Raw genomic sequence first — 19,049 nt, forward strand, 5'->3', positions numbered from 1 at the left:
TTGTATTCGGTGGCGATGGAGGGCAGGCTGCCTTGGGACAAATTGTTGGCTCTTCAGGAGGAAGACAGGGCGGCATGTGGTCGGTGGAAGCTACGCATGAGGAGAGGTGTGGTTCTTAAGGGGTAAGCTTACTTTTGCTTACTATTTAAAGGCCCCTGGCCAACCTCATCCACATACAACGTATGCCAGGCATGGGGGAGCAGAGCGAGAAGGTCACCCATCCTTTGTGGGAACAGGTGATCCTAAGGGAGTAAAAAGCCACCCTGGAGTGGCTGGGTTTAGGCAGTAGAACACCCACACATCGCCAAGACATAGATAGAGGGGGCCATGCCAGCTGCATCTTGTCTGCTGTAAATATACGTGTTATGTGTATGCTGTAATAAAAATAAACTAATGTTTATGTATCGGAATTGCTTTTTTAATTGACACATTGACACTTGAAGCATTTCCTAGGTAAGATAAACAGCATTTCTTATAACAAAGAAAAAATGCAGCTTTAAGCTTGGTTGTGTTCACCATGTTTTGTTTTGTTTTTTTATTTGACCATTTAGGAGTGTTTCTCAGGTTTAAAGTATGCCACAGGGTCCCCTTTCATCTGGACTTAAAATTTTAGGGACTAAAATGTCTGATTGGTAAATAGTCAGATGGTCACTCTACATGCTGGTTTTAACAAGCTGCCAGGGGCCAATAATTCCCTCTACATGTGTTTCTAAGCGTCTCTTAGCATGTTTCTCAGGTTTAAAGTTTGCCCCTTCAAAGGGCACCCTTTCATCTGGACTTCTAAAATTTGATTCTAAAATCCTAAACCAAGTCAAAGAAATAAAAGGCCAAGGTTGCTGTTTAAGGATGTAATTGTTTGCTAAAGCCTACAAAACAGTGGCTTCTTTGGTGAATAGCTATCAATGAAGTAATGCATGACTAGGAATGAGCCTCTGGCATTCTTGCGAAAATTTCCTTGAAGTTCCGATGGGTTCGCGACATTTCAGCCAAATTTTGCGAAACTATCAGAGATCACTATAGGAGGATTATCAGGGCTGCATTCATAAATACAGCCGTGGGAATCCTCCTGTCAGTTAACGATCCCCGGGCACTACAGATCAGAATGAGGGCAAGCCCTCATTCTAACCTGTAGTGCCCGGGGGTCTCTCTGAGAGGAGGATTCTCATGGTTCCATTCATAAATGCAGCTGCGATACTCCTCCTCTCAGACTGCAACAGCAATCAGAGGAGCGGAGCTCCTCCTGTCCCCTGATTGCTCTTGCAGGTTGCAAAAATTTGTTCTCGCCAGCCGAATTTACAAAGGCCGTCCTCGCCTACATATTTGGTAAGCAAGAACAGCCCAATTCGCCGCTCATCCCTATGCATGGCAGGTAGACATCAAATGAACCATATAATAACCTGGTTTTGTTATTTCCCCGATAATGTATAGTTTTCATTTATTTATCATTTCCATCTTATGATTCTTTAAGTAGGAACATGATTTTCCAGACTGCAACAATCATGTGTAAAAAGGAAACCATTTTATTATCTTCCTCTTCATTCACAATATAATCAGTCACAAAAAGCTCCATTGTATGTACATCTATATTACCAATGAAACAAAAAGTATGTAGAGCTGACTGAAGCCTAGAGCGTGACATGGTACCTATTCTTGTCACAGGTAAACAAAACATCAGTTATTTGCAAGAGATCAGTTTTTTATACAACAAATGCACAGATGCACAGATGAAATTAGGTAATTCCAATGGTAGCAAAACCTTTTTACTTTAAAATCAAAATATAGTGTAATTTTACATATTATAAGTGAACTTTTATTTTTAATAGGTAAACCGGCAGTGTAGCCTGTATGATGGTTCTTTGGAGAACAGCAATACATTAATACGCATGTGAAACAGTCATAACATTTTAATTTCTTACTTCCTCATGGTTTTTATGCACCGCTAAGAATCTCCTCTTTGTTATAAATTCGCTATTGGGCAATCTTGTGTCCCAAAGATATTCTGGAGAAAGCACCTTGGTAGGTTTATTGTATATCAAATATCTGTTGAGATGGGATTCTTCCTGCCAGACAGCTTCAATGTTCTTTTTCTTGTCCTCCTTGATCCCATTCTGGCAAGCCGTACTCAGCTTGTGGATTTCTTCCACCTTCCCACCGTACAATGCTGCCATGTAATAAAAGTCCCCTTCACCATATGGTATATAGGCAGCTGAAATTTTGCGCCGCTCATATGAAAAAGCTTGTGGATAATCAAGGATAAACCCTGGGTGAAGTGTGGCAAATAGATCACCAAGGATTTCCACTCCCATAAAGTCATTAAAGACCATATCCACATCGGCACATACCAAGTAGTCTATCTCATTTGGCAACTGCTCCTTTGTTATAATGGTCAGGATTTCCATCCGTTGCATGGACACGTCTTGCCATCTTATGTCAGCAGTGATTTCGTGCAGCTGTAAATTGCGACCATCACCTATTGTGGGCCTAACTACATAACCCACTTTGTCAGTGAAAACATAATATGTAACATTATGACCAACCATAAAGAAATGTTCTGCTGATTCCAGGAATGGACCAAGAAATTGAATGTACCTGTAAAAAATGGCATAATATAAATAAAGCTGCATAGTACCAAGTTAACCATTGTACAAGGGATCTTTTAAAAGTTTTATTTTTTTAAGGAATAGTGAGAGTGGGAGGTGTAGTAATTGTTTTATTAGGTTGTCACGCTATAGTGAAGATGGTTGTAAAACTTATAAATTGCATCAAAGAGGAACAGTGTTCTGACATACACTTTTTGTGGGCAGAACGTGTGCCAAAGGCACAAATTAATCCATGCATGTGTGCTCAGTATAGGGATAAATTTCTCGTCAATGAATGGATTGAAATGTTTGAGAATGGCTGTACTAGTGTGACAGATGTGCTCCGGATGAACCTTCTGCCCTCAAAATGCATATGATAGAACACTTGAGCTGGAGCAATGGGAAAAAAATAAGGGGTTTCCAGTTTAACTGCTCAATACTTTAGAAATATGAAGTAGAGCAATCCTTTCGCACATAAACAACTATATTCACTTACTTTTTCACAGCAAATACGAACAGTCCTATCCTGGAGTCCTGTTGTTCGTTTAAAATTTTTAAGTCATAATGTCCATCCCAGATGATTGGAGCAAGCCAAGACGTGAGGACATTAAGACTAGCTTTCCTAATGACAGAGATAATGTATTACAACAATATTAAAAACTTCAGTTAATGCAGTATAGCTTTCCGGACAATAACAATTGTTGTCCTGTTGACTAATTTTGAATTTGTTGCAGTCCTAAATTACAATTCCAGGACAATTGACATTATATACTGTGTGTATATATATATATATATATATATATATATATATATATATATATATATATATATTTAGCACCTGTTGACCTGCCAATAATTTCTCCCATTGGTATGTATTATTCACAACTATACAGCTACCTAATATTTAGAGAACAAAAACCATGACCAAGCCCAGATTAGAGAAATGTGACTAATAAAGGTTCCGTTATTTATGGTACTGCAGTAATGCATATCTCCTTCTGTGCCTTTTTGCCTTCTACTTATTGATAAGTATAAGTTGGAGTACATTTGTAATAAGCATGAGGTACCAAACTGAACTAGTGGGGCCATTCTTATATTACCATGATGCTACTTTAAAAAGTATGTTAACTCACATGGTTTTTATTTATTCATAGGTAAAGCAATGCGTAGAGGTCAGTGGATTTGTCTTGATGGATGCCATAGCATTTGAGCTGCAGTTTATGGCTGTTGATTTTTGTAGCTAACTGCATTTACCAAAGATAAAGTTGGATTTACATTTTTATAAAAAGAAGGTAAACTCGTTGGTTTGGGTGAGCTTCTCAGATAAGAATAAAGTATGCACAAGTTTGCACTTAGCCCGTGCAGTCACCCTGAAGAGATGACACATCAAGTACCTGCGGTCACTATATGCATGGAAGGCACCTTCTTTACCGTTGGCAGACTTCTGTGAAGATGGCGATCCTCTTCTGTCAATGGATGATGTAACCCCGCAGGAGTTACATTATCCTTGGCGGCTGGCACTGTGTTTGGCGCCAAGAGCCAGGAAGTTAGTTGACATTGCATGTCTCTTTTGTCAAATAGTACTACCTCCTGCTGGTTTTTTGTTTTTTCAGTTTAGGTCTACTTTAAATATATTTTATAGTAGTATAGTGTTGTCACCATCATTGCTGGGGAGAAATAGCTGTGGGCATCTGTTAGAGCATATTCTAAGTAAAAATATTTTGTTAAGCATTTCAGTAAACTGATTTATATTCATAGGGAGGAAACCCCTTTTTTAAACTCCAGGGGGTCAATTAGTTTATCATTTTAAATTTTAAGCTTACTATTGGTATGTTCACATTCAATGTGTACATTTTCATTTGCCAAACACATATCATCTTGCAAACCACTGTTGTGTTGGGATGTAGTGGCTTTCCAAGTACATTTTCCCACCTATGCTTTACTTTTAGATTGAGGAAGAACCAACAAATTTTGATTCTCATCCCTAGTAGTACCGTATTTTGTAAATATTGCTGTTTATTTTAGTTCTCAATAATTTCCTTTCAAAACTTGGTAATCTTTCAAGACTGCTGGACCTACTGAAATTGATTTATATTGGTGTGGTCAATTTGCTTCCCTGACCTTACTGCTCAAAACTACTTGACACTTTGCCAAGGCATGGCATGCTTGTAAGCTCATAATCTGCTTTGTCAATATAAAAAGCTTCCAGGAGGAGCTTAAGTGTTAAAACATTCTAGGTTTGATGGATCACCCAGGTTCACTGATGATAGTCTATCCTCTCCAGTCTTGGAGAGCTTTAATAAACCGAGCCCAGTTTATTCTATCTATGCGTATGTATTTAGAATAAACCATAAAATTGTTTAATCTTACCTTTTCCCTGAGTGATTCAGAAGTTGTTTCCTATCACAGTGTGTCAGATTTTTAGATATGTCATCTCCCTTCTTCACCCAGTCAGTTTTTTGTCGAAACATTAACTCTGAGTTGTGTAAACTACAAAACAACAGAAAATGGACAAAACATCTATGCAGTGATTTGGTCAATTAACACAGTTGGCCTGACTTATCAAAGGTCTCCAAGACTGGAAAAATACACTTTCATGGGATAGCTACAAAAATACATAAAAAACATTTAGAATGTCATTTGGCTCTGTTCTTTACTGCATGTTTATTATTAGTACATGAACACTGCTGACTGAATCTCACTCTCTTAATCTGAGCTGTGATTTTAAGTCAATACCACATTCTTAAACTGCTTGCATTTAAAAAATACATTTATGTTGAAATAAAAAATTCAAAGTTGATCTGTATCTTTTTATATCTGGCCAAAGTTCAATTTACTACTAAGAATCAATATGAAAATCCTATTTCACTAATCCTCTTGTCAATGCTTTATGTATCACATTTCTATCTGTTGTTGTCTCTAAGTCTGTAAACTGCAGCAGCATGCAATTTTCTATTCATGTTCTACTATTTATTGTTAAACAGTACAATGGAAGAATACGAGCAGAGGTTCCTGGCCGTTACCCTTTAAATCTATTTTACTAAACCTAACAAATACACATTTTTTAGAAGGAACAGGTTATGTCTCATTATCCATGAAACAAACCTACCTGCCTGCACGCAATCTTCTCTATAATGTACACTGAGCTGTGGAGATCCAATCCCATTTACATATGGGAGTTAGACAGTTACAAAACTGGAAACACACTGCTAATGTGCTCATAACATGGTCACAATATCTAACTATGGAAAATACAGTGGAGCAACAAAAGCCTACCATGACTGTAGCCATTAGGTAAAATACTGAAAAACTCAGGGGGACCCATGAAAACTCAGCATGCACTAACCCCACTGCTTTGTACATAACAATATTAGCCAAACAGCCCCTAAATAGAAAGGCATGTGTTCCAAAGATGACCGTGAGCCTGAGTTATTTAAAGTTACCAAGATTGGAAAAAATAGACTATCATGGGGGAACCTGGATGATCCAGGTTTGCCGGATCACTCAGGTTTACTGGGAAAAGTATATATTCTCCAGTCTTGGAGAGCTTTAATAAATCAGGTCATTTAACTCTAATGCATTTATATTGATCAAACAACTATTCTTAGAAAATAATTCATTCCCTTAATATGTACAGAAGCACCTGCATTTGCATGTTTCAGCAGCTACGGCCTATGAACACTCAACAGCACTTTCCCTAATTTCTGCTCAGAGAGCACCTACTTTTAAATTTAATCCACATAGCTCTTTGCAGATGCCCCACTGATGAGAGAAGCCTAACTAGTGCCAGTGAGCTCAACAAAAAAAGATAAAGCAATATGAGTCTGTAATAGTGAAATACTGTTGCATTCGTTTAATAGGGAGATAGGAGGTAAATTGTAGGGATGGAGTAAGATCATGTCTGGAAACTAACTGTAAGAGAATTGTGTACCCAAGATAGCCCACTCAAGGGGATTATGCTGGAGCGTCAGAAATCCTTACCATACATTTTCTTGTAAATTAAAGTAAAGGGCAGAGAGCACAGTGGGGCACCCCTTCAACCCCCCCCCCTCCCCTTTCTATAGAACAAAACGGTGCTGTATGTAAGACGCTCATTCATGCATCCTGCCGTCTTTTGTCGTTGGAAAAGATCTTTATTTCGTTATTTGCAGCAAAGTAGTGTTAAAAACTGCACATTGTTATTTTCACTTACTTAAAAGAAAGTAAAGAAAACTCCTAATGTTTATTGTGTTTTAAATCAGTTTGGTTATCAACCCACTATTCTATTAGATCATTATAGGTCATTACTGCACACATCTAAAAGCATGTGCTATACAATGTAAAGTGATCATTATTCACATATATTGGGTTACAAACAACCCCTTAATCACCTTTCATCATGTTAAGTCGAAATATACTGTTCATTCACCTATCTGTACCATATTCTTGTTTGGTTACCTTATACATACTTACTTTATACTATGCCCACTACTATATACTAAAAGATTTCACAGATGAAAGAACACACTAATACTTGTTACCACACTCTAGAACTTTGTATTTACTGAAACATTTACATCAGCTACAATGAAATCCCATTTTCTACATTTGTTTGTTTTCTGGGTTCGAGGTTGCAAAATAGGAAAAAAATATTTAAAAATGTGACAATGTTATATTTGTTTGCACTTGTGTGTTGTTTTTTTTAATGTGTTAGGCTAGTTCAGATTGGCAGTGAGATTGGTTTGAATTTGTAATGATAATACTTATAATTTACACTAAGGGCCTTATTTATAAATTATTCTCCTGTCAATTCGCTCTAGATTCGTTCACAATTTTCTCTTACACAGATAGCAATTCCTATTGTAACAGCTGTGCAATTTTAAGATTGGCCACTAGAAGGCAGAATTTGAGCCTGCAATGGGGGAGTGGGTGGGTTGTGTCCAGGGACACAGCCTGCCCACTTCCCCTAGCCTGGTAACTGTACGGGGGACATGGTGCGCGGCTATAGCCGATGTGTCCCCCCAGCGGGGTCTTTCTCCTGACCCCGCTTCGAGGGTGCACCGGCCAGAGCCACAGACCACCAAAATTTTCTCTGGACCACCGGTTGGCGACCGCTCTTTTAAAGTGTACCTGAACTCAGAATTTTTACTCTACCTAAAAGGGTAAACAACCCTTTTGAAGTAAAAATTTTGTTTATTTTTTTTAAATGCAACACCCTTATTTTTTTTTTTTTTAAAGGGTGCAGTACCGTTCCCTTAATTCTTGATCACCATCAACAATTAATGGGAGAGCAGAGCCTCACAGGATACCTATGTCACACATCCCGCGAGGCTCTTGGCTGCTCCTGAGCATCTTGGGCATGCACAGAAGAAGTTGTTTTATCAATAGAAAAAAAAAATTGCCTATCTCACGCATGCACAGTGAAATCTGCAAGTTTTTTCCTAATCTAGGTCACCCGATCTCGCGCCTGCAAGAAAATGTCGGCGCCAGGCGCTCCCTCTGGGCAGGTCCCGGGACAACGCATGACCCGATGGAAGAAACCTCCCGACGAATAGACTGATCTGTAGGATTGAAAGTAAGTGTGACTTAACAAGTCAATATGGTTGCTCCAAGCAATATTGTGCTATACAAATAAGAAGGTGACCTGGTTGTTTTTTTCCATAGATGATATTTGCAGGTAGGATAAATATATGCCTAATGTCCTAAGTAACATTGCAGTGTTTACAGATACAATACGTTTTTTATCATGTATCAACCAGAATCAAACCAGAAATTTCTGTCAATGTGACACTTTAACACATTCCTTTACTGCCAAAAAATATTTTATTGCATTGGGCTGGTTGTCAGTTGTGGTAATACAAACAATGTGAAATATTAACAATATTCATAGTGAGGCTGAAGGATGTGGTAAAAATATATTTTTTAATTAAAAAATACTCCCAAAATTTGCATTGGGTCCCCCTATTTTTAAAACCAGATTCTTTATTTATGCTTGTGACTTTCCTAGATAGGAAATCAACACAGTGATCACAAGTATTAGTGAAATGTAACAGAGAATTTGTGAGTAATGTTATGGGGATTCTTTCTATATGGATCAGCATGTCTTTCATAGATTTCAGTGCTGAGACGAAGCAATCATTAAAAGTACAGCAAAATGCATTTGAAGGTGAAACTTTCAATTAAAAAAAAAAAAAGCACAAGATGTTTTTTGATGTGATAAAGCATCTTAATTCACACATATATAAACTGCACAAAACATGTATATGTAAATGCAATATTGTAATAAAAGAAAAAACTACTTACTAGAATGCCACAATAAACAGCACTAGCAGCGTTGGAACTACTTTCAAATAATGTCTTTGTAGGAGCATTTTCATCTTCCTGTTAGGAATTTTTTAGATAAACTAGGAATTAAAGTGATTTAGAAAGGTAAGAAAAATGTAAGTGTAAAAAGATGTGCTAATTATTGTGTTTTTTTCTAAATATCTAATTCATAAAAGAGTTGTACTTTCACTGAGTGCTCTCGGACTGAGTTCAGGCTGTATCAAAGGAGAGACCTTTATCAATTGTTCCTCCTCTAATCTAATGTTACAATTAGTGTTGGTTGAATACCTCACTATTTGATTCAACAGCTATTCGATCGAATAGTGAGATATTGTTTTGGTGATCGAATGCCGAATTCGAACACCATTGAAGTCAATAGTGGGAGAATTTGGGTTATTTTTAGGGACTATTAAGGGCCTGCAAGAGAATTCAGGTTGCTGTTGCACCCCTTTACTAGCTGTATGTGTTCTTGGATAGATTTTCTCTATCCAAGAACACAGGGCACTAGATGTGATGAATGGGGAAACTTTTCCCCATTCAACCTCTAGTGCCCGGGGATCACCTGTATTCCCACGGATACAGAACTGCAGATGAACTCTGCAGTTCCACTACAATCGTTGGAGCACTACAGGTTAATTAACCTGTAGTGCCCCTGGGATCACCTGCAGTCACAGCTGTGACTGTCATGTGACCGTGGGAACTGAACTGCAGATAAACTCTGCAGCTCCACCACGATCCCTGGGGCACTACAGGTTAATTAACCTGTAGTACCCCGGGAATCGCACTCAGACTTGGCTGCAATCATTGAGAAGATGCCTCACAAGTATCTCTTACTCTGTAACACACTTTCCAGCACAGTAATATGATACATGTGTTACATTTTTCTGGCAGTGGCTAAAGCTGCGTACACACTGCCAATTTTTGTCGTTGGAAAGGATCTTTCACGATCCTTTCCAACGACAAGGGAGTGCACGATGCATGAACGGTGCTGTACATACAGCACCGTTGATGCTCTATGGAGAGGGGAGGGGGAGAGCGACGGAGCGGCACCCTGCTGCGCGCTCTCCCCTTCACTTTCATTAGGATCGGTCGTCGTCCATCGTCCGTGGATCCGGCAGGTCGGTCGTCCGGAAGATGGACGACACCGACTGTACACACGGCAGATTTTCGCCCGATAATTGGCCCATGCCGATTATCGGGCGATAAAAATCTGACGTGTGTACGTAGCTTAAGAAAAAAAATGAAACAAATGTATCATAATATTACTGTGCTGAAAAGTGTGTTACAGAGTAAGAGCTATCATGTAATTGTAGGATAACCTGTAAAAAAAAATAGGTAAATAAACACAAACACTCAATAAATTATTCAACAATTTTTTTAACACATTTTTTACATTTTTGTTTATCCAAATTTTTGCCGTCGAATCTCATTTTTTTCAGGTCGGGTCTATCCGTATTCGAACAGCCATATTCGGTTCAAATATAAGGACAACTCGAATTTAAACTCCAACACTAGTTACAATCATAGAAAACAAATACATCAAAATGATACAAAGTTGACCTAAAATATAACTTTACTACTGTGTACAATTTTTCTACCCTAGAATCTTGAAGGAAAGCTAGGATCAAGGAAATTAAATATTCAATTGTTAATATTTATAAATGTATATTTTTATTAATTATTTTTTTTATTAATTCATATCATCTATTAAGTGTTATCTGATGAAGCAGACTTTGTTCTATGAAACGTGTCATCATCTATTCACTTTCCAAGATCTAGTATATTAATTCTTTATCACTCTGCAAACATCATATCTCTCTGCAAACACCATTGGTCAAACACCCATACATCTAATGCATCATGGGTGAAATTACCTCTGCCTCATTTTGATTCAGTGAAAAAAAGCATTTGTTCATAAGTTACTTCTATTGTATGTTAGGTTTTTCACTGGTAACCTTAATAAAGAAATGTAATTTTAACGAATATATGGTGTGGGTATCTAACTTGCCGCAGTGTCAGGAGCACATCATTGAGCAAGGGTCCTCAACATCAGTCCTTGAGGCCCAGAAACCAAAAAAAAATTTTGCAATTTCCTTAACAGTCAGCTGTAAATTAAGTATGGAATGGGTTAGGAAGAGTCATAAAAGGTTTTTGTTTATACCAAACCATATTCAAAACCAAATACTGCACCAAAATCTTGATTGCACCAGACCCTCGAGGATGACAGTTGAATATTCCTATTTTTGAACACCAATAAACTAATACTGAGCCATGTGTTACTGAATTCTGCTGTAATGATCGGCAGGTATGGACAAAATTTGTTGTCAGCAACATGAAAGCATAAATCCATTCTTTCATGTACAAACAGTTTAGGCTGTTGGTGGTGGTATATTGTAGTGGTGGATATTGGACTCTTTTATATAAATTAAAAATTACTTTTTTTTTTTTTTGTTTAAATGCAACACACTTTCTTTTTTTTAAAAAAAAAAGTGAAGCAATTCTTCTTCCTGTCTTTGACAATTAAGACAGAATGGGTGCGCAGAGCCTCCCAGGATACATGCATCACGCATCCTGGGAGGCTCAGGCATGTGCAGAAGGGGCCTTTTCTTTAATAAGAAAAAAAATACTGATCTTACATATGCGCAGTGAGATTAGCACTCTTTTTTCCCCATCTACATCACTTGATCTTGTGCCTGTGCAGTGCAAGGTCAGATGATGTACAAAGGAGGACGAAGGCCAAAGAAGGTGGAATCACCCCGCGCTTCCAATGTGCCAGGTCAAAGGATGATACTGAGACGACAAGGGACTCGATCGAGGAAACTTCTGAATGGATTGACGGATCTACATAATTAAAAGGGAGTATGATTTTTTTTATTTTTGGTTTGGTTAAGCTTTAATATTGCTGCTGACCATGTCCATCCTATTATGACCACATTACATCCATCTTCTTGAACATAACAATGATTTCACTGAACTCAGATGGCCTCCACAACCACCAGTTTTCACTCCAACTGAGTTAAGTTGTCATCCCTTAGACAAGATATGACATATTAGACAACATAGGACACAAACATGTCCCACTAAGAGTCCTCTTAACCCAGGTTCTAACCAGGATCTAGTGGTTGCAATCTCAAAAATCTTACAATAATTCCCTAATTTCTCAACTTCTTTACAAACATGAATTAGATAGTTATCTTTGCAACAGAATTTCTAGATGAGTTGTTAAGTGATCTATATGACTGTTAAAATAGGGATGGATTCTTTCAGGATGGACCATTGGCTCCTTTTTATTATTGCCCAGCTAGACTGGAACTTGAGGGTGTAGGAGGTGGTCTTTAAGGCTATAAATATAAAAAACACCAAACTGAACTCTGTAATACATGCCAAAAAAAGGCAAGCAGAAAGCAAAGGACTACTCAAGTATATTGTCTGTGTCCCTAAGGTAGCTAATCTTTCTCCATGACTGACTTACAGTACTTAGCAGGTCTTTGCTTCCTCATGTCAAAGTCTTCAACACAAGCCGAAAACAGCAAAGAAATTAGATCACCAAATCTCATTCTAAAACTCTCAGTTAGAGGCATCAGTTGCTCAAAGTGAAATTAAAGTTAAAAAAATAAAAACGTAGTTTATTGTGGGAGAGATATGCTTTGTCACAAACTTGTAGCAACATGTTGCAATCTTCTATGCAACGTACACTGAGATACACATTCCTAGCTTAGTTTACGTTCTTAGCATTTATCCGTGCGAATAGGAGAAGTTTCATCATTTTGGCCTGGCCAGTCAAGATAGCCAAAATCATGGTGGATGAAGATGCTGGCACGGTCATGGGAATGAGGGAATGGTAATTTTCCTCCTCCTTAATATTGCACTGCAGCTATACAACTATGTGGTTTAAAGCAGTGGTCGCCAACCTTTTCGGACCCACAAACCACTAAATTTATCGGCTCCAGACTGCACACGAGCAGGGAGCCGGGTGTCACTCAAAGGGGAAGAAACTTCCCCCATAGTGACGTCATGATGCCAGAACTTGCCCACTCTCCCGTCCCAGGCCAGAGTCACAACCCACCCACCGCCCTGAGCCTGCAATATGTATGTGGGACATGGTCCACAGCTCAAGCCGGTGCGCCCTCCCTGCAGGGTCCTTCTCCTAGAAGGTGCACAGGTCAAAGCCGCAGACCACCAAAATTTTCCACCTGTTGCCGGACTCTGGTTCAAAGCACCCTTACATATCATGAAGTTCATAACTATTTTTTCTGGAGGAACTTCACACAAAAGGTACATTTTTAGGGTACTACCTGGTCACAAAATATATTTACAAGGTTTTACTTCTATTTGGGATTTTATTTGAAAGATTTTTTCTTTACTTTCTGTCCTGCTAACAGTGGTTTTGACTGGAAATTTTAAAGGCTTATACACTTCCAAAGGAACAATAAACTCACTATATGAATTGCCACTAATTGCCATATAAATTGCTAACTAATTTTCATTTACCTCGCTGACGGTATTCCTAAGTGTGGCTCAGGGTTAATTTTCAGTGCCAAAAGAGGTAGCCCCCAAGCCACACTGGTGGAATTGCCAGGGAGTTTTAAAGTCCTACCTGGTTCCCACATTCCAGCGGTGTCCTCCAGCAATGCTCGTGGTGTCCTCCAGAGATGCCCGGCATCTGCTTCCCCCGGCGATCGGTCCCCAGCGTGTGAACGTTGGGGATGTAAGGCCACGTTGGGGATGTACAGCCTTTGGCTGTAGCGCGGGACCGTGGGGCTGGTAGGCGGGACCAGGTGGGAAATTAACAAATAATGAGTATTTTGAAATGCACTGCTTTTATATTTAAAAATACTCATTATTTAGACCGCCAGGGCAGTTAATATGTATGTTGGTATCTGTTGTTGTTTTATTTCTTTTTTTTATCTTTATTTTTAAATTTGACATCCAGGAAACCAACAGTGAACATTACAAAAAATAGCATAACATAAGTCAAAGCATACAGATGACCAGCCATCAACAATATACTGAACATCATATTTACTGGTAGATGAGACATCTGCATAAAACGGCCTCCCGGAGGTCAACATTTTGTAAACTTTTTTTAAGAACCAAAGAGAAAGAGGGGGGAAGGGGAAAAACAGGGAAAAAGCACGGAGAGAAAGAGGGAGTGGAAAAAGGAGGGGGGGGGGAGTCTCTCAAGACAATAAAAAATACACATTGTACAATGCATAGCTTATATACATTACAGCAATACATATTCCCAGGTTGTTTTATTTCCTAAACGTCTGTAGTCATGCCTTTGCTATTCAGGAAACAAATTCTTGACCGCATGGCTTTTCTTTTCTAAATAAGGATTCTCTTTGTAGTTTTTCATTTGGATCCGAGCCACGCTACTTTTTCATTCAGATACCTATTTTCTGCATATATTTCATTACTCTATATTGTATCTTTAACTCTCATATTTGTACTATTTACAATGGTAAAAAAAAAAATATTTTAATGGAATAACCATCTTTATATTTGATATGCATTTTTTTAAAACTACAGATCTTCTTTAAAGCCTTCCACCCCTGTTGTTTTATTGCAAAGAACTGTACATCCTTTCCATGATTTTGTGCAGTGTTTTGAGACCTTTTCTGCCATAGTTTTGCAGTTCAGCAGCATTTTTAGGTGCACAGGAAACTGGAGAAGTAGAACCATGTAAATGCTTATTTGGTATTTGTTGAAATATAGAGGGACACACATTTGAACTTGGAATCTAATGCTTTAGTCTACAACAAAGTAAAAGGTGAATTCTTGGTGCCTAAGGTAGCAATACAATTAAATGTTGCTTTATATGCATCAAGTGATTTTTAACATCTGTAGATAAAGAGAACAGTGTTGACTCCATGCCCAAAAAATACAGCTGCTTTTCATAGATAGGGTTGCAGGAGCAAATATTGTTGTTCTATTGATGCCATCAATATACAAATTGGCTACACTCCATCTAAAGTAGCTATCAATGAAATCCATGTAAGTGAATCAGTTTAATTGCTCATAGTGTATTACTTTGACATAAACTCCTGGAGCACTTACTCTAATCTGGCTGATAAGACTTTATATGCATTTACTATGAAATGATTTCTGCAAATATAACAATAGCCAAAAATTATGTAAATGACTATTATGTGGTGGACATACACAACTTTTTTTTGTAGTCAAGTGATGCTACAGATATGTTGCTGTAGCTGGTTGGGAGCCAAAAATCATTACAAGTGTACATATCTTTCAAAAGACCATGCTACTAGTTGCAGGCAATTTAAGCCCAGGAAAAAAATCAACTTAAACTCTTTGCCTCGGATCTTAGATATTGTTTTTCCCACACATTTTATGTCTCTTTTTATTAAATTGAAACTTGTTTTGATATAAAATAGAAATGATTGTTAAAGTGCATGCAAAATGTTTTCTACGTTCAGTAAGGAATTGTTAGGACTCTTGTTTTTCTTACCCATTGGCAACATTTTTCTCTTGACTTCTTTTCCAGAGATACAAGAAGAAGTATGGGGACATCTATCTAAAGAAAGACCCCCCTATTGAACCCTGAACAAATTTTCACCTGAAATATAAATCTGCTATCATTTTCTGCACTACAAATGATAACTAGGACAAATTAACTGAATTCTCCCCAGCCAGAACACAGACAGGAATAAAAACAATGGTGTTACTTCCAAATCACTAGTTCTGTTCCTCTGGATTTCTATTTAAAGTGCCATTGGTTGCTCCTATGCATTACAGTCCCATTTACTTCTGTAGGGCTGGTAATGGCTTTGTTACTATCCATCTAGAAACCCCATACAAGTCTATAAGGCTGTAATGCACAGACACAGCCAGGATGATGCTGAATGTTTACAAACAGCAGGACTTTGCTGCCACAGCACCCCTTTTCTTTTATGTGTATTGCTTTGTTTTCCATAGCTGTTTCCTAGCACAATCTCTTGCTAGACATTACCAACCCAACTGTTGTGTTCAGATATTTTCACTTTTTATCCCAGAAAAAAAGCTTGGGAAAGTATTTGTTTTCTTATACTTCAAAAGACTGCAAAACTTGCCGCTTTACTGCACTTGTTTAAAGTAAAATGTTTGATTCAACTTCTAGGTATCATTGAAGAATTTAACTGCTTGTGGATTCTGCCAAGTAAGCAAATAAACTATTCACACAGACTAGATCTAAAAAGGTATTTCACTTCATATATCACTATATCATATATAATTTCATATATCACTATATTATATATCATATATTACATCATATATATATATCACTATATCATATATTACTTTATATATCAGCATTTAAACAAAATAGGGAGCGTGCCTCTAGGTAAGTATGCATCTGAGGAGGGATAGGGTGGGTATTTAAGCATGACAGAAGGGGGCACAATGGATAACAGAATTTGTCTAAAAGTTTAATATCCTTTAAGGGTCCAGGTACTTTCTGTCTATACCCTATCACAATATTACTTTTGTTATTCTTACAGGGGGTCACCTTTTAATTGCAAACAGTGCACTTATAAATCATGCATGCTGCAAAGCTGTGATACCTATGTGCAGTCCATGGTAATAAATTATTCATAAACACCATATGGTTACAAAAAGGTTTGTTAACTTTTTATTAGAAAAAGGCATTCATATTAAATGACATTTTTGTTTACTTTAGGTAAATTCAGATACTTACAAGATTTCATTTGATTTCCTAAGTGACAACAGACAAAACCTCTGAAAACTGTGTTTATTAGCAATTGTTAGGTATGTCTGCCATCTTTCTGCTTTCATTATTGTAAATATTTGCTATCAAAAAACATGCAAATTTATGTAAAAATAAACACGGAAGAACGTTTTTTTGCAGATGATGTGACAAAAAGGCTAGGAAACAACATAGGGTGGTTCAAGGGACCCAGACAATATCCTGTTAGATTTATTATAAGTCACCCTTTGAAAGTGTCACATTCACCACTGCTCCTGCATTCCTCCTCCAGGGTCTATCTCTTGTGCATGGTCACTTCCAGATGTTTCCCTAGGGAGCCTACACTGTGACCAATCAATAGACAATTCCCAGTAGACAACTGTGGTGCTCACATTAATGACATAGCATTGTATTACTAAAAGTTTGAGCCACACGTCACTTACCATAGTGCTGGTCACCCATACCGCAGGATCCATGTGCCTTCCCGTGACTCTTGCACCTTCTTGTGATCCCTGAGACTCTTCTCACCCCATGTGTGCCAACTTACCAATGTGTCTGTGTCCTTTGTGTTCATCTATGATGCTTCTTCAGTTAAAAACTCTGTCTGTCATTCTGGTACCTCATTCTAAAGAAGCCTGCACTGACATGTATTCAGGCCACAACATAGAAGCCATTTACAGCAATATGTTCAGACTAGCAATGAGGTTGTGATGTGGTTACCGCAAGTTCACACTACTGAACCACTGCATCGGAGAAAACGCTTCATGTCGTATATACTGCTAAATGTGAAAAAAAGCTTGGCAGCTCAAAAGGCCATGAATTAGGCAGCAGTGGTTCAGTCACACTCAATGCTGCCCACTGTCAAATTTGCAAATGCTGGTTATTTAGGAGGTGCTAGCTGTTGTTGTTGTGTAGGATTGCTTATTCCCATCCTAAGGGATGCTTTTAGATTCAAAATCATCAGGCAGGACTTTGATTTCTCTTTGTCAGAACCCCCAGCAAGAAGAACAGTTAGAAGCACAATAGTAAATCTTACTGCAAATCTCATGAGACTAGCTTTCAGAGGCAGCAGTTCCTTAGTTTTCTCACTGCAGATTACAGATATGAAGCTGTAGGCAGAGTACTTAGGCACACTCACATACTACTGCTAATTCTCTTGGGACAAAACATAAATCTTCCAGGGTGCAGGTACAGTTTACAACATTAGCACAATGAACATTTCTAGATGTTTCCTGTAACAAAGGAAATCTTTTTGAGTTCAGTCCCTAAATTTTATTAAAGTAATAAGTAATGCTGTGTTCTTAAGCCTAACACAATGTTGGATGCTCTCAGTCAGGTGTCTTGCTGCTCTTGACGCTGTTCAACAATCTAACAAAAGCGATGACCTTATTTTAGAATTTTAGAATAGTCATTCAGTGTGAAGATTTATCAGGGTCCTCTAACAGCTTTGAATGTTGTTAAATTTACTTTATCAGACCACATCAAGCCTGACAATAAAATGTTTATGAAAAATTACTCAAAGCAGCAAATTTGAAAATTTTATTAAATTTAAAAAGGGCTCATCACCTGTAACATGCAAGGATCTTCTCAGCTACTCTGCTGCCACCTGCTGATAAATTTTACTAGCTGCAGTTGCATCCACTATCGGTATTTAACCCTTTTAAATAATGAAAAAATGTGTTTGTTTTGTGAAGGTGTACTGTTTTGCAACAGTAAAGAGTGAAGAGGAAACCCGAAGTCTCCTGAGATAGATACGCCACATATCCCAGGAGGCTTCAGGCTGCTTGTTCTGCGCATTCCCAAAGGAGCTTTCCCGGAACGTAAAGAAAACAATTGCCAATTCGCAGTGGGATTGGTACCTTTTTTTACATCTCCAGGAAGAAACATCACCAATGATGTTCACCAAAACATCATCAAATGATGCGAAGAACTCAGGAGAACTCAGACAGAGGAATATGGCAATGTCCGCTGCCGAAGGAAAAAGGAATCGGGGAAAATGCAGGATCGTCCGGAATCGAATTTGCCGAGGGATTGAGGGCTTTTTGAAAATAAAAGTACGTGTTCATATTTTTTTTAATGAAAGTTCCACATTAATGTCTAGGTATGTGTAGTAAGAACTTCCTTCAGACATTAAACTAAACACTACTACATTAAATGAAACACTCAATCAACACAGTATAACATCAATAGAATAAAACTTCATGGATATCAATCTGTCCAGTTAGGAAGCATAAGTGATTGTAAATCAATTTTACCTGATTTGGTGCAAATTAAAGCAAAAACATATAACAGGAGAGGTAACAACAAGCCAACCTCCAAGGAGGGAATGGTTTTACCACAGACCATTAATCTCCCCATATTTTTCCAAATGTATTTATCATCAGTCCTGCATACTACTACTGGTACTGTGTGGTTGCATGAGGTGGTAACTGCAGCCCTCTCAGATTGCACAGGTAGTC

General features: G+C 38.0%; 1 protein-coding gene across 1 annotated transcript; it reads right to left on the minus strand.

Annotated features, from left to right (window-relative positions):
• Window positions 1-1,904: 1,904 nt before the first annotated feature.
• On the minus strand, window positions 1,905-5,050 carry LOC140337182 (histo-blood group ABO system transferase 2-like). Its single transcript, XM_072420773.1, has 3 exons — window positions 4,950-5,050; window positions 3,076-3,201; window positions 1,905-2,589 (listed from the first exon to the last, which is right to left on the minus strand). The coding sequence occupies exons 1-3, from the start codon at window positions 5,048-5,050 to the stop codon at window positions 1,905-1,907; spliced, it is 912 nt and encodes a 303-aa protein (XP_072276874.1).
• Window positions 5,051-19,049: the final 13,999 nt, after the last annotated feature.

Source organism: Pyxicephalus adspersus, chromosome 8, assembly GCF_032062135.1.
Source record: "Pyxicephalus adspersus chromosome 8, UCB_Pads_2.0, whole genome shotgun sequence".
NCBI lineage: Eukaryota > Metazoa > Chordata > Amphibia > Anura > Pyxicephalidae > Pyxicephalus > Pyxicephalus adspersus.

What these genes read in the sequence shown, in the direction of transcription:
- LOC140337182 (XM_072420773.1), bottom strand. Translation starts at nt 5,050, where the DNA reads ATGTTTCGACAAAAAACTGACTGGGTGAAGAAGGGAGATGACATATCT. An exon ending in CTGAATCACTCAGGGAAAAG is followed by an intron (nt 3,202 to 4,949) that starts GTAAGATTAAAC and finishes CTCTGTCATTAG; the next exon opens with GAAAGCTAGTCTTAATGTCC. An exon ending in TTCGTATTTGCTGTGAAAAA is followed by an intron (nt 2,590 to 3,075) that starts GTAAGTGAATAT and finishes CATTTTTTACAG; the next exon opens with GTACATTCAATTTCTTGGTC.